Source organism: Quercus suber, unplaced genomic scaffold (genome assembly GCF_002906115.3).
Source record: "Quercus suber isolate HL8 unplaced genomic scaffold, Cork oak 2.0 scaffold_285, whole genome shotgun sequence".
NCBI classification, from domain to species: Eukaryota; Viridiplantae; Streptophyta; class Magnoliopsida; order Fagales; family Fagaceae; genus Quercus; species Quercus suber.
Window position 1 is genome coordinate 72,002 of NW_027069741.1, and position 13,247 is coordinate 85,248.

General features: G+C 35.1%; 1 protein-coding gene and 1 long non-coding RNA gene across 2 annotated transcripts; one reads left to right on the top strand and one right to left on the bottom strand.

Moving 5' to 3' along the window:
* Nucleotides 1–4,542: 4,542 nt before the first annotated feature.
* On the top strand, nt 4,543–5,423 carry LOC112013907 (uncharacterized). Its single transcript, XR_002883085.2, has 2 exons — nt 4,543–4,992; nt 5,087–5,423. It is a non-coding gene; the product is annotated as an uncharacterized LOC112013907 (long non-coding RNA).
* Nucleotides 5,424–6,080: 657 nt separating this feature from the next.
* On the bottom strand, nt 6,081–12,563 carry LOC112007613 (peroxisomal 2,4-dienoyl-CoA reductase [(3E)-enoyl-CoA-producing]). Its single transcript, XM_065781954.1, is given in 6 exon segments — nt 6,081–6,401; nt 7,802–8,024; nt 9,882–9,982; nt 9,985–10,050; nt 10,839–10,998; nt 12,193–12,563. Coding segments are annotated over 6 exon segments (891 nt in total). The 5' UTR covers nt 12,385–12,563; the 3' UTR covers nt 6,081–6,252.
* Between the last annotated feature and the right edge of the window lie 684 nt (nt 12,564–13,247).

The window sequence follows — 13,247 nt, forward strand, 5'->3', positions numbered from 1 at the left end:
AGGGACATTCGTTCGTTGGAGGTACCCTTAGCTTTAAAGCATATTTTCCCAAGTTTGGGCTGTTTGGGCATGTGAAATGGGAATTGGGCTATCTTAAGTCTTTCAAGTAAAGTTTTTTTTTTTTTTTTTTTTTTTGGGACTGTTTTAGGAATGTGTAGAGAGAATGAACATTTGGATAATTGAACTGTTAAATAGTACTTTTAATGATCTGTTGTTAGTTTGGTAATAACTTTATTTCAGCAAGTCATATATTGTAGTTGTTGTGGATTGCTGCTGGATATTAGATTATAAATGCTGTGATGGATTTGGAAATTTGTTGTTTTTGCTTTAGATCACAAATTAGATGATGCTTGGGTTGTTTTTTACAATTCACAATTTTGTAGTTGGATAGCAATTTTGAATTTATTGCTATAGAAGGAAGGCCCAAGTTAGATACCTTTATTTATTTTTGTTTCTCAGTTCTCACAACGAGTGTGGGAAGGGGGATTTGAACCCAAGTTAGATATTTATTATGTCTTTATTCTCTACATTTTTAAAATGAAGTAGAGTGTTATGTGATGCTATAGTAAATAATCTGGCTACTTTATTTGAATGAACTGATCCGACTATCAGCAGGATTGATAACCAGATGATGGTTATGAGTTATGACTATGGGTTTTCTCTTGTGTTTCCTCTAGTTATGGTGTTTTCATTTGTCTATAGTATATTTTCAGGATTTTTTTTTTCTTAAACTTTTGCTGTCTCTTGATACATATACAGATACTCTTTTTATTAAAATTCTCTTGGTGTTGAGGGATTATGCCTCAGTTCAGAACCCCAGCTGATTGATACAGGATATCCATTGGTTCTGGCTGATTGGATAATTGATCTAGTTATAACATTTTGGTTGGATTTATTTTAAACCTTCAGTTTACCCTGATCTAGTGGCTATCTCACCAGAAGTTGACTCTGTTTTATTATTATTATTTTGATCAAATTGATACTGTTTTTCATTGGTGTATGTTTCTTGTTTTAAATTTTTTGTTGTGCTTCAAGAATGCGTGTGTGTGTGTGTGTGTGTGTATATATGTATATGCTTTTTATTGGGTCCAGTTTACCTGGGTGTGGAAAGCCCAGTTTTGAAACCATTGAGTTTAATTATTTATTGAGTGATAATGACCACGCCTAAGAACAATTTAGGGGATAAGGACCATAAGGTCAATGTGCAAAATGTAATTTTAGTAAAACCATTTTCCCCCCTCTTACACACAGATAAATACAATAAACGGCTATTAGTTTCTGCTGATGTCGACTGACTGGTGTAAGTGGCTCTCTTTTTTTTTTTCCTCCCTGAGATGGCAGGATTCATGCATTTGGAAAACAGTATACCTGATGCTTTGGATTTGTTATTTTTAATTTATATTTCAAGACACCATAAGGACTTCCCAATGATTCTTTCCTTAGGATTTGGTTTCCTGTTGTCATAGACTACCATCAGACAACGTGATGTTTTTGTGTGCCATTGAACTATGGGCTGGATGAGCAGAAATACTGTGAGCAGTTATATTTTAAAAGATCGCATCTAGAATCCTAGTAGTTGGCTCAATGGGTGATACAACAGGAATTGATGCATGTAATGTATGTGGGTCAATTCCTAGGAGTTGATATTATATATTATAAAAGATTGCATATAGAATCCCAGGATTTAGCTCAATAGTTGATACTGTTAAAAAAAATTGTATGTGTGTGTATATGTATACATTTATATATATTTTATATTTTATATTTATATTTATATATGTTGCTGACATGGATTTTGGTTTGCATATAGAGGGTGCACTGTGTACGGCCTTTTTTTTTGTATGTACAAAGCCAATTTAGAAGACAGTGTGAAATTGAATTAGTTGCATGTTCTAGCTTCTGATTAAGAGGAAGTTCGGAGTATAACAAAAGAGATATCAAGTTTCATGACCTGCAGCTGATTTGAAGTGAAGAGAAGCAATAGAAATGTTACGTTATTGACCAATTAAGGAATGATAATGTAGTTTTATGAGCACAACTTTGCCATATTTATGTTCCTTAATTGAAGAGTTGCCTATTTTCAAGTGTTATCTCTTGCTTTATTCTTGTATAAATCTTGTGTATTATGGTGAAAACCTTTGCATTTTTTTAATGAAATATTTATTACATATTTATAAATAAATAAAAAGTGTTACCTCTTCAATTTGTTGTTATATTGTAAATTGGGTTAAATTGGAGGATTTTGAGTATTTTGATGTTGAAGCTAAAACCTTATGTTCTACGTTCATATGTTGATCAGGTTGAAAACTCACTTAATTCTTTAAAACTCTTTCTGTGTGCACGTCTACTGTGAGGGCCAGATGTCATTGTTTCAGTCACACTGACTGTTGAAATATGGATTTATATATGGCTAGTTGGGTTTTGCACAAGGTACATATGTTACTTCCATTAAATATCTGTATCATTTTCCTCTCTTTGATAAATAATTTTATGTCCTTTGGAGAATTTCATACTACCTGTCAGATCCTAAGATCTAACAGGCATTTTTACAAAAGAGGTGTCACAACTTTGAGTTTGAAAACTTTTATAGGTGGTGCAATATTACCAAAGCTGTTGTAGTTGTTTGTGTCTCCTTTGTGCTTTTTTACTTGTTTTTTCATGGGATCTCCCATGTAGTTTTGTCTAGATAAACCCTTATGCTGAAGAATCCATATACCTCATGTGTGGTTTAATTTATGGTTAATTATAAACTGCATAATCCTGGAATGGATAAATGAAAATTTGGCATTGGTTATCCCGGGTTTTTTTTTTATTGTTTTACGCTTTATGAAGACAACCCAAAAGGCAAATCATCCATGTTTGAGGTTGCTTTTAGGTTGTCATATGACATGAGCAAAAATCCTTTTTATTTTATTTTCTTTAAAATGATTTCATGAAAAGGGATTAGTCTTATTTAATTTCATTAACCCTAATTTCTATTTAGGGTTTTGAATCTATGAATACGTGGCATGGAGAAGTCATAAGCCACATTATGTACTATTGCATTAATTTAATCCTGGGATGAGTTTTTTAAGAAACGTAAGATACCTTGAGTTTATAGTTTGGTCAAAATTGGTTGGTAGAGATGCTAAGAGTACACTGAAGGTAAGCATTTCATCAGCTGATTTGTTCTGAATAAATATTTTAGAATACCCACTTTATGTGTAGGCTTGACCATTTATACATGTACATAGTTTGTGGCTATTGGATATTGTAAGATAGAGAATCATTTCATTTTGATTTATAGCACTTAGAAGTTGGACAGAATAAAACAGAGAAGGATTATTTTTATTTGCTAAGTGATGCAAAATGTCAAATCTCATTTGCTGGTATTCTTTCATTAGTAACTTCTGCATACAACTTAAAAGTCATGTTTTGCCCATCCTCCACACCCGCTTAGGCTGTGGTTGTTCCCAACTACCACCAAATGGGTTTTCATCTTGTGATTTTCTTGACTGGCAGCTTAAGAGTGGAAAGTATGTTATTTCATTTTGCACTACTTTTTTTATATAAGAAAAGAAAAGTATCTAGTTTTCACATGATGCCCATGTGACCAAAGGACCTATTTAAAAAGTATATTATGAAATTGTGTTCTAAATATACTTTGAAGATGCCTAGCAAGTGTTAATGTCCTCATTGTGACTTTCCGGATAAGTACCTTAGAAGTTAGAACTATAAGTACCTAGCACTACTTTTGCTTACCAGGCCCAGTTTATTTCTGGATGCTCTAGTTACAACACAAATGGGTTGTGCTATACCTAAAAATATTAGATCCTCTTGAATTCTTTGCGTTAACTCTACTATTGTATTTCAAAAATATTATTTATTTCAAAAGTTTGAAATGAGAGAATTTGGTTTTATCATATCTTCACAATAATTGAAATATATACCTAAATTGTGAATCAACATTTATTTAAGTCTGGATTACTTGGTAAAGTACAATCCAATCATTTTAGAACACTTACAGATGGCATTTTAAGAAACCACCCCATCAAAGATTTACCCTAAAAGGCAAATAGGGAAAGCATTGCACAACTGCTAAGATTTAGTTTGGCGGAGCTAGAAACAATAAGGTAGAGTTGGTATTTTTTTTTTTTTTTTTTTTTTGAGAGAGAGAGAGAGAGAGAGTTGATAAATATTTAACAGTTAACACATAAACATGCAAATGTTTGTCCAAAAAAGCAACATAGAAAAATAGTTATCTTACTGCTGAGTGAGCACAAGGACCAAATAATTGTCATATATGAATCTAATATTTTTCATCTAATTGGTTCTGTACTTGTGGCTAGACATGGCAATACGGGTCAGAATTTTTTGACCCGACCCGACCCGACCCGACCCGAAAAATATCTGACTCAAACCCGATTTTTTTGACCCGAAACAAAAACGGGTTGACCCGTAATTCGACCCGATTTTTTTGCAGATCAACCCGACCTGACCCGAATAATCCGTGACCTGACCCGTTAAAAAAAAATCGCAAATTTTTTTTTTTTTTTTAATTATGTCCTGATACTTTGTACATAAAGCACAAAGTATCAAAACTAGTAATAATTAATAAAGCAATACTTGACAGTAGACAAAGACTAACCGACTAAGACAAGAGTAGAAGTCAGTGAAGTCTTCAAGTCACTACAAACAAAACACAATTACACAAGTGACAAGTCACTACAAACAAAACAGTGAAACACAAGTGACAAGGCAAGTCAACTAGTCAAGGGCCAAGTTCCAACTTCCAACCGGCCAAGGGGCAAGGGCTCAGACAGATGGCTTTCTAACAAGTCACAAGTCAATAGTCACAACCATTAAAAGTAAAAAAAAATCCCATTCACTTTCAATGCTTTATGCCTTTATGCTTGCTGCTAGGCTAGCTGTAGTCCACTCCGTTTCAGCCACAAAACAATGAATATTTCCAGTGCTGAATCTGCTAACAATGTTGAGTAGATTGAGATTGAGGTGTAATCCTTCTTTACTTAATATGTTATGTTTATTTTTAAATCTTTTTTTTGTTTAGTTTATCTTTCTAAGTTATCTAATTTTTTTTGTTTAGCTAGGACTGCAACAAGGTGCCTTTTGGAAGCTGTGGTGGAAGCTAGTCTCACTGCAACTGTTTATAACTCCCAAAGAATTTTGTTTTTAAGTAATTGAGGAGGACTTTTTACAACCCTTAACAGCAAGAGAGCTTTGGATTGGCAGGATTCTAATAGGCTTGCTAACCTTAACTTTCTTGTTCAATGTGGCTTACTCTACAAAATGATCTTAGTGCCCTTTTTGCTGGTTAATTATATAAGTATTGTAGCTAAGCAGGTAACTTTATTGCCTTTGAACTAACGCTGGTTGAATCAGCTTTGTATATGAACTCTTAATGTCGTTTGTTCTGTACTTCTTGTTTTTGGTATCAAAAAAAAAAAAAAAAAAAAAGATGCTTGTTAGAAATTTTGAGTTGGTTACTTAATGACAAAGGCGGTGGAAGGCTTGTAAGTTGTATATGAAAAAAATGTGCTTAACAGCATAAGTTCCATGCATTAAATCAAGATGTAGTTGTTTTGCTTCTGTTGAAAGTTGAATATAAATCTAGATCTTTTGCACTCTCAATGTGAGTTGCTCTTCTTTCTTAATCTTTTTAGTTTGATATTAGTCTTTTTGAAATTGAAAAAAAAAAAAAAAAAATTGTTTGAAAAATACGGGTCAACCCGACCCGACCCGACTCGAAACCCGATTGACCCGTTTAAAGATGACCCGTTTTGACCCGTGACCTGTTTGACCCGCAAACCCGATTGACCCGACCCGAATCCGACCCGCCCGTCCGTTTTGCCATGTCTACTTGTGGCCTGCCCTATTACCTTATGTCTGGGCCAAATTATGGTTTATTACCTTTTTTAAAATCATTGGATATGTTATAGGGAAAATTATTTTTCACAATGTACTTTTCAAGATTAAGTTTTCACTGACTGCAACTTCAAAGTGCAAACAAACAGTCCACTTCTATGCACGCCTGGCGTTTTACCCCTTTCTAAAATGCAATGTTTACAATCTTTTTGAGATTGAAGCTAATCCAATAGGAGAATATTAATGACCAAGGTACTCTTCATACGAAAGGGTTGCGGTTCTAGTCTACAATCCACACACACTTATTGCCAATTAAAGTGAACATCTCTGCATTAAGAAAGCAGCCAATGTGATGAGAGGACCAAAGGACAAAATCCAATTGAATCGTTATAGCTTGCTCTTAGGAACCCCAACTGCTCTAGACCTACTTTCCACTGCTCGAGACAGCTGCTTCACCGCCTCTTTGGGTAGATCGCGGGGACTGCTCAGCCATTGTCCTCCATCAACCACCAATGTTGTTCCATTGACATATTTTCCTTAAAAGCATAAGACATGCACATAAGATTCTCGGTGTATGGCAATATGAGGATAGAAGGAAGAGTAGCAAAATTATTTAAAACATTTATAAATTCCCCAAAAAAAAAAAAAAAAAAAATCTTTAGCTTGAAAATTATGCAGTTTTGAAATCATAAACAAAAATTACTGCAGTGGAAGCACTTACTGTTGCGAAATGGAAAAAGCTCAATATCCCAAAATGTAACTTGTAGACTCATAAAATTAGAATAAAAAGCAATCATCATGAAATGTACGTAATAAGTTGAAATTTTATTGTATTTAAAAAAAAAAAAAAAAAAGAATAAAGTGAGTATAATTTCATCAGAAAAGATTACAAATAGCACTTATGCACGTATCATCAATATCCCCAGTTTGTATCTACTGTTCTTGTTTATGCTCAGAGCAATTTAACTTTTAGGTGGTTCATTACCAATTAATTAGAATTAAACCTTTTTCAATACTTCCCTACATAGCACCTAGAGATAAGGAAATAAGAAACAAGGCAACGGCCTGTATTGGTGAAAATAGAATACAACTGTGTTTATCAAGATCTAGACACATCATACCTACATTAGGAGTCACAAAGAGATCCATCACAACCAAAATGCCTATATCAGGAAATTTTTTTGATAAGTACCTATACCAGGAAGTTTCCATTGACATGGCTAAGAAGTTGTTAGAGAAATTAAAGTACACATTGATGAGAAATGAGGTTATTTTTTCCGCATATGGACTTCAACTAACACATTTATACCCAACGGAAATGACATCATCGGCCCATAAGCAAATATTGTAAGGCATATTAGGGAGTAATTCAAAGAGAAAAAGAAGGGTAAAAAAAAAGTTTGTAGGAACATGAATAAACTTGCGGAATCAGCCTAAGGAACAACCTATTGCAAGCTAATCAATTAAAGCTCCTTCATGAAGAAGAGTTTGTGGAATCAATCAAGATGCAAGGAGAAGTAAAGACAAATTAATGAGAAGAGTTCAAATGAATGTTCCTATTTCATTGAATATTTTAGGAAGTTACATGCAGGGGATATGAAAACTGCTCTTCATCCAACATTGTCAATCAAGAGAGAAAAGAGGAGTGTGTGTGTGTGTGTGTGCGTGTGTGTGTGTGACAGAATCCTAGAAGGGCCTAAAGTAAATGAAGTTGTCAACCTTAGTCAGAAATGGATCCTGGAATGACAAAAAATAAGTTTCATAAATAAATTTGTGTTTTACTTAATTGTCTAATTGCAAGTTATGATAGCTAGGTTATGAAGGGATTCTTACCATTTGACCAAAAGGGAGTACATTTTTGGGAATCCACACACACACATGGCATAAAGGGGGAAAAAAATTACATTACAAAAAATTAGTAAATTAGATTACTGACCAGCATCAGATGCAAGATAGAGAGCAGCCATAGCAATATCCCATTTCTCACCAAATTTATACAAAGGCTGTGCCTCTCTAGCTTTGCTTATAATTTCTTGAGGTAGAAGTTTACTAACACCAGCAGTGTCTTTAATAGGTCCTGGTGCAATCCCATTGACTCTAATGTCATAGTCTGTTCCCCACTCCAATGCCAAGCTTCTTGTAATGCTATCAACAGCTGCCTGGTATAAAAGAAAAGAATGTGAAGATATTGAATACAGTTAATAAGAAATAGGGATAGTTACAGTAAACCCACCTGGGGTTAAGCCCGTTTTCACTTTGCCTACCCGTGGTTCAAAACTTAACACTTTGCCCACCTGAGGTGCCTTCCGTTAGGGATCTGTTACCCACCTCTCCGTTTGCCGTTTGAAAAACACATTTTTAGAGAAAAACAAACATAATAAAGATCAAAAAGTTAGGGCTTTTTATTTCTGATGAACTTCTAAAAACACAAAATCAACAGTATTGCTATTCTCCTCATGAACATAAGAACACAACATTTGTAAACCACAGCTTCACTCAAAATCCCAAGCCATTAGTGCAAGCTCATCTCCAGGCTCCAGCGACCAAGATCGAAACCCCACAAACTACTAAAGCCATAAAATAAAAAACCAAAGCATGGAAAACGAGTCAATCAGTTCTAGTTTCATTGGGTTCAAATTGTATTTCTTGTTCGTTTTGATTTTGGAAATCTGGATTTTTATGGAGGCCGTGGGAGAGAGAGAAAAAAAGAGAGTTTTTTTTTTTTTTTTTAATAATTGTTTTATAGTATTAATACAATTTTAAAGAAAAAAAAAACAAAAAACAAAAAATCTAAAGATCTAGAAATCAGCCTCCAGCTGCCCAGAAAACTGAACTCCAAGAGAGGGAACCACTCCAAATCTTTAGATCTAGAAAAATTCTGTAACTTAGCCCAGAAAACGAGTCAATCACTATTGCTATGACTTCACAAGAAGTCATTTGCTTTTGGAAGATGCCAAACTTGGGTAAGAAATTGTCATAGAAGATTTTTTTTCCACCACCACTATCAGAACCCACAACTTAGCACCACCACCTGCTCACAATCCATAACCACCACAAGCCACAACCCATAACCCGACCATAATCAGATCATTATCAAACCCACAACCCAAAAGCAAAAAAAGAAAAGAAAAAAAGAAAACCCATGAAGCAAAGATAGTGGTTGATCTGAGTTTGGTGACCGAGTCGAAGCGAGCGAAGATAGAAGGAATCGAAGAGAGCAAATCAGCTTGAGCGTTGAGAGAGACGATGACGGCTTTGACCGTCAACGCTGAGCCACCTACGGCAAACGAGCGAGCACCTTTTCTGGTCTCCGGAGCCGAGGAAATGGAAAATGCTAGCTAAGCACTCGTCAGGAAGATCGGCTGTGTAGTCACGGCCAATGCTAGCTAAGCGTTGAGGGAGTACTTGAGAAACAGGGTTAAATATAATATGAGAGGAAGTGAAGGTGAATTGAATAAGAGAGGTGTGGGGTTGAGTTTTTGAGTTTGAACTTTTACAAGTGTGGACCGTGGGTTTGAGTTTGAACTTTAACAATCCAATCACTTTTTGAGTTTGAACTTTTACAGGTGTGAGGAAGTGAACCACGTTTCAATGGGTTTTCCAAGTGTGGACCTGGAGCATGTAATTGGATTGTTAGGATCTGTTTGATGAAGTCTTTATTGAAGGAATTGTCCTATACTCCCACCTCTACATCATCCTCCTGATTAAAAGTGATTTCATTGAGCATTTGATCTGTGCTATTGATTTGTGTTTTGTTCTTATAGAAGTTCATCAGAAATAAAAAGCCCTAACTTTTTGATCTTTGTTATGTTTGTTTTTCTCTAAAAATGTGTTTTTCAAAGCAAACGAAGAGGTGGGTAACAGATCCCTAACGGAAGGCACCTCAGGTGGGCAAAGTGTTAAGTTTTGAACCACAGGTAGGCAAAGTGAAAACGGGCCTAACCTCAGGTGGGTTTACTGTAATTATCCCTAAGAAATATTATTGACAAACGTCTCACAAACCCCAGTTTACAAACCTTGGCAGAAGATACATGGATTTGATACCAAGTGGCTGCATAATGCATAGTTACGCTTATATTTATGATTGTTCCACCATTAGATGGGTGTTTCCCTGGTCCCCTTTCTTAAGGTACTTAAGTGCTTCGTGGCACATTGTAAAAGTGCCAACAGAATCTATGTCTATTACTGCAGAAACCAATCAAAAAAAGGAAACATTCAATTATAAACTCTTAAGAGTCTTCATGTACTGAAAAACCTGGAATAATAATGTAATATTGTCCCGGAGTCACTGAAATCATGTGATATAAATGTAAGTTGCAATTCTCAACCTAGTTAACTAGAGGAACCACCAATTGACATAAGGCACACCCTACCATGTTTAGACAGCAGTTGGTGCTACTCGTTTTATTTGTTTGGAATTTGAAACAAATCAACTTTAATGATGTCATAAATCAATTTTATTTCATGAAATGGAATTCTTAGGAGTTCCTTAGTTTCATCTTTGAATTGGCTCCTGTTTCTTCAAAGATTTGATTCTAAAGGATTGTGTCCTACCCTATAAAAATAGAAACTGAAACTCGTTTCATTTTTCTAGATCACCCAAGAAAGACCTCAATGAGTATGTGGATCCATATACTAGAATAAGTGAAAAACATATTCACTGATGCTTTCAAACTTAAAATAAATAATAAATAAATAAATAAAGCTTCCCCTGCTTTTGAAATGAATGTTAAGCATAATCGTGATCTATCAGTATTTTCCATTGTCAGTTATGATGTTCATGACCCAATATATAATAGTTGCAACTTAAATCAACTTAAACAACTTAGCTTTAATTCTTGGAATTTACCATGGACATAAAAATATGAACAAAGATAAAAATCCAATCAAATTATACAGTGTAGGATAAATCTTCCAATACTCTTTATTGAATCAGAAGGAATATTTTGGATCCGCACTTCTAAAGATACAACCTGTTCGGAAGCCATTAGTGGTTAGATCCTCTGCTGCTACAAGGAAATTGCCGGCTGCTGCATTTACAAGAATGTCAAGCCTGCCAAAATGCTTAATAGTTGATTCCAGAACTCTAATTGCATCTTCCTTTTTGCGAACATCTCCCTCTAGTCCAACAGCCTGCAACAAAAATATTCATGAAACCAGACATCAGCATCCAACTAAAAGAAAGCATGGTAGAAACCCTGCAATAGTTTCCAAGCAGCAATCAGAAGAATTCTACAATGTGGGAGTTTAGTTAACCTATCAGAGTCAGACAACAATCTATATTAATAACACATCATTAACACTAACATCAACATTCCATTCCTCTCAACTATGCTCATCATTTATTCTCATTAATCTTCTCAGATGATTCTACAACAATTTTTTGATACAAACATAGGTGGGAATCTGCTAGAACAAGTCATGACAAGTGCTTGTTCCAAAGCTTCTCTTTCAGTTTCTTGATCTTTTTTTTTTTTTTGGTCAAAAGATGAAAGTTTCTTAACCTTTTAACCTACCCTATTATTCCTTCTTTTTTTTTTTTTTTCAGCCAAGGTTTTGTTTCGACCATTTTGTTTTGAACCTTAGACTCGATACTTACCGTACGTAATTTACCAATACCAACACTAGTGTAAAAGTTCTGTTTGTCTAATACACTAGGAAAAATCTGCTAGTAATGAACTTTTTTTTTTTGATGGGATGCTAGTAATGAACTTATTTCGACAATGCAAATTAACCTCCTAATGTTTATCTTAGTACTCCTCGGCTGCCTGTTTCTAGGTTCAAATCATACATAAATGTTAATTTGTTTGTATGGTTTGAGAAAACCCGTTTAACCCCACTTGTAGATTGAGCCAGATTATTATGTCCTCAAGTGGAACTTCCCAGATAATATATATTTAACAAAAAATTCACTGAAATTATTTATCAACAGTATTCAACTAGGAAATTAAATATATTTATTAATCATATTATTTAACATACAAAATACACATGGTATATCCTGATTAGTCAACAGATCCATAGCCAAGTTATCATATTAGTTTCTGTTTGTTTGTTAAATCCTGATTAACATATAAAATCAAATGGTTGTTCATACCAGATATTCGTTGAACTCCAAGTTCAGTAATAAGAACAACAAACAAAAACTCATGATTTCATCTATTTTCCTAACACTTTTCTCAGAAACCAAACAAGACCCCAACTTTCATTCCAAACATAAAAGAGAGAGAAACTCAAAGATATGAAACAAACCCAGTTGACAAAAACAGTGTTACAAACTAGTTGAAAAAAAAAAAAGATTCTGGGAAGTGAGAGAAAATAAATCACATGAATTCCATGAGATCTAAGGGAGTCAACAGCAGAGTCAAGGACATTCCTGCGGCGGCCCATGATAACAATGGAGGCTCCATGTTTTCCCAACTGATATGATATCTCATACCCAATTCCTGACCCTCCACCAGTCAACAACGCCACCTTCCCCTTCAGTATTTCAGCCTTGAAGGGAGACTCCATTGCCATGAGTTTCTGTAAATGTGTATGTGGTTTTCTAGTTCTATATAATGAGTTTTTCTCTCTGAGAAAAATTTGTCTGTTTTTAACTGTTTTACTGTTCGAGACTTGAGTTTAGTTGGTAGTGACGTAGAGTAATTCTGGTGCCAAACGTAAATTAAATGGCACAACTTGTGCCATTTTACGTGACACATTACTCAACCACGTATACATATTACATACGATTTAGTTTTTCGGGAGAAAATAGGTAATTAATTTTTTTTCCTAACTATCTAGTTAATTGTTAAGGTTTTGAAACTATATATTTTACTAGCATTTCGAGTATAAGAAACTCGATTTAGGGTCTATAAATCGAGTTTTTGAGACTCGATTTTTATCAGTTGTTCACGTCTGATGTGGCATTTTTTTCACGTGGCGGCTACTTGGAAATCGAGTTTTTAAGACTCGATTTATAACAAAAATAATTACAAAATATAGACCCAAAATACAGAAACGCGGAGAGAGAGAGAGAGAGAGAGAGAGAGAGAGAGAGAGAGAAGAAGAAAGAAGAAGAAGAAGACGTGCAGATCAGCGCTGCCCAGCCGCCCTCAGGCCGCGCGCGCCCAGGCGGCGCTGGCCCAGGCCCCGCGCGCGCCCAGGCCGCGAGGGCCCAGGCCACGGTGGCCCAGGCCGCGGTGCCTAGACCCAGGCAGATCTAGGTCTTCTCTCTCTTTGATCTGATGGGTTTTTGCGTTTTTGGGTTTTTTTTTTTTTTTTTAAATCTGGATTTTAGGTGGTTGTTGGGTAGATTTGGTTGGATGTTTTGTATTGGCTAATCTGATTGTGCTGTTCTTGGATTTTTTTTTTTTTTTTTTTGTATTTTTGGGAATGGC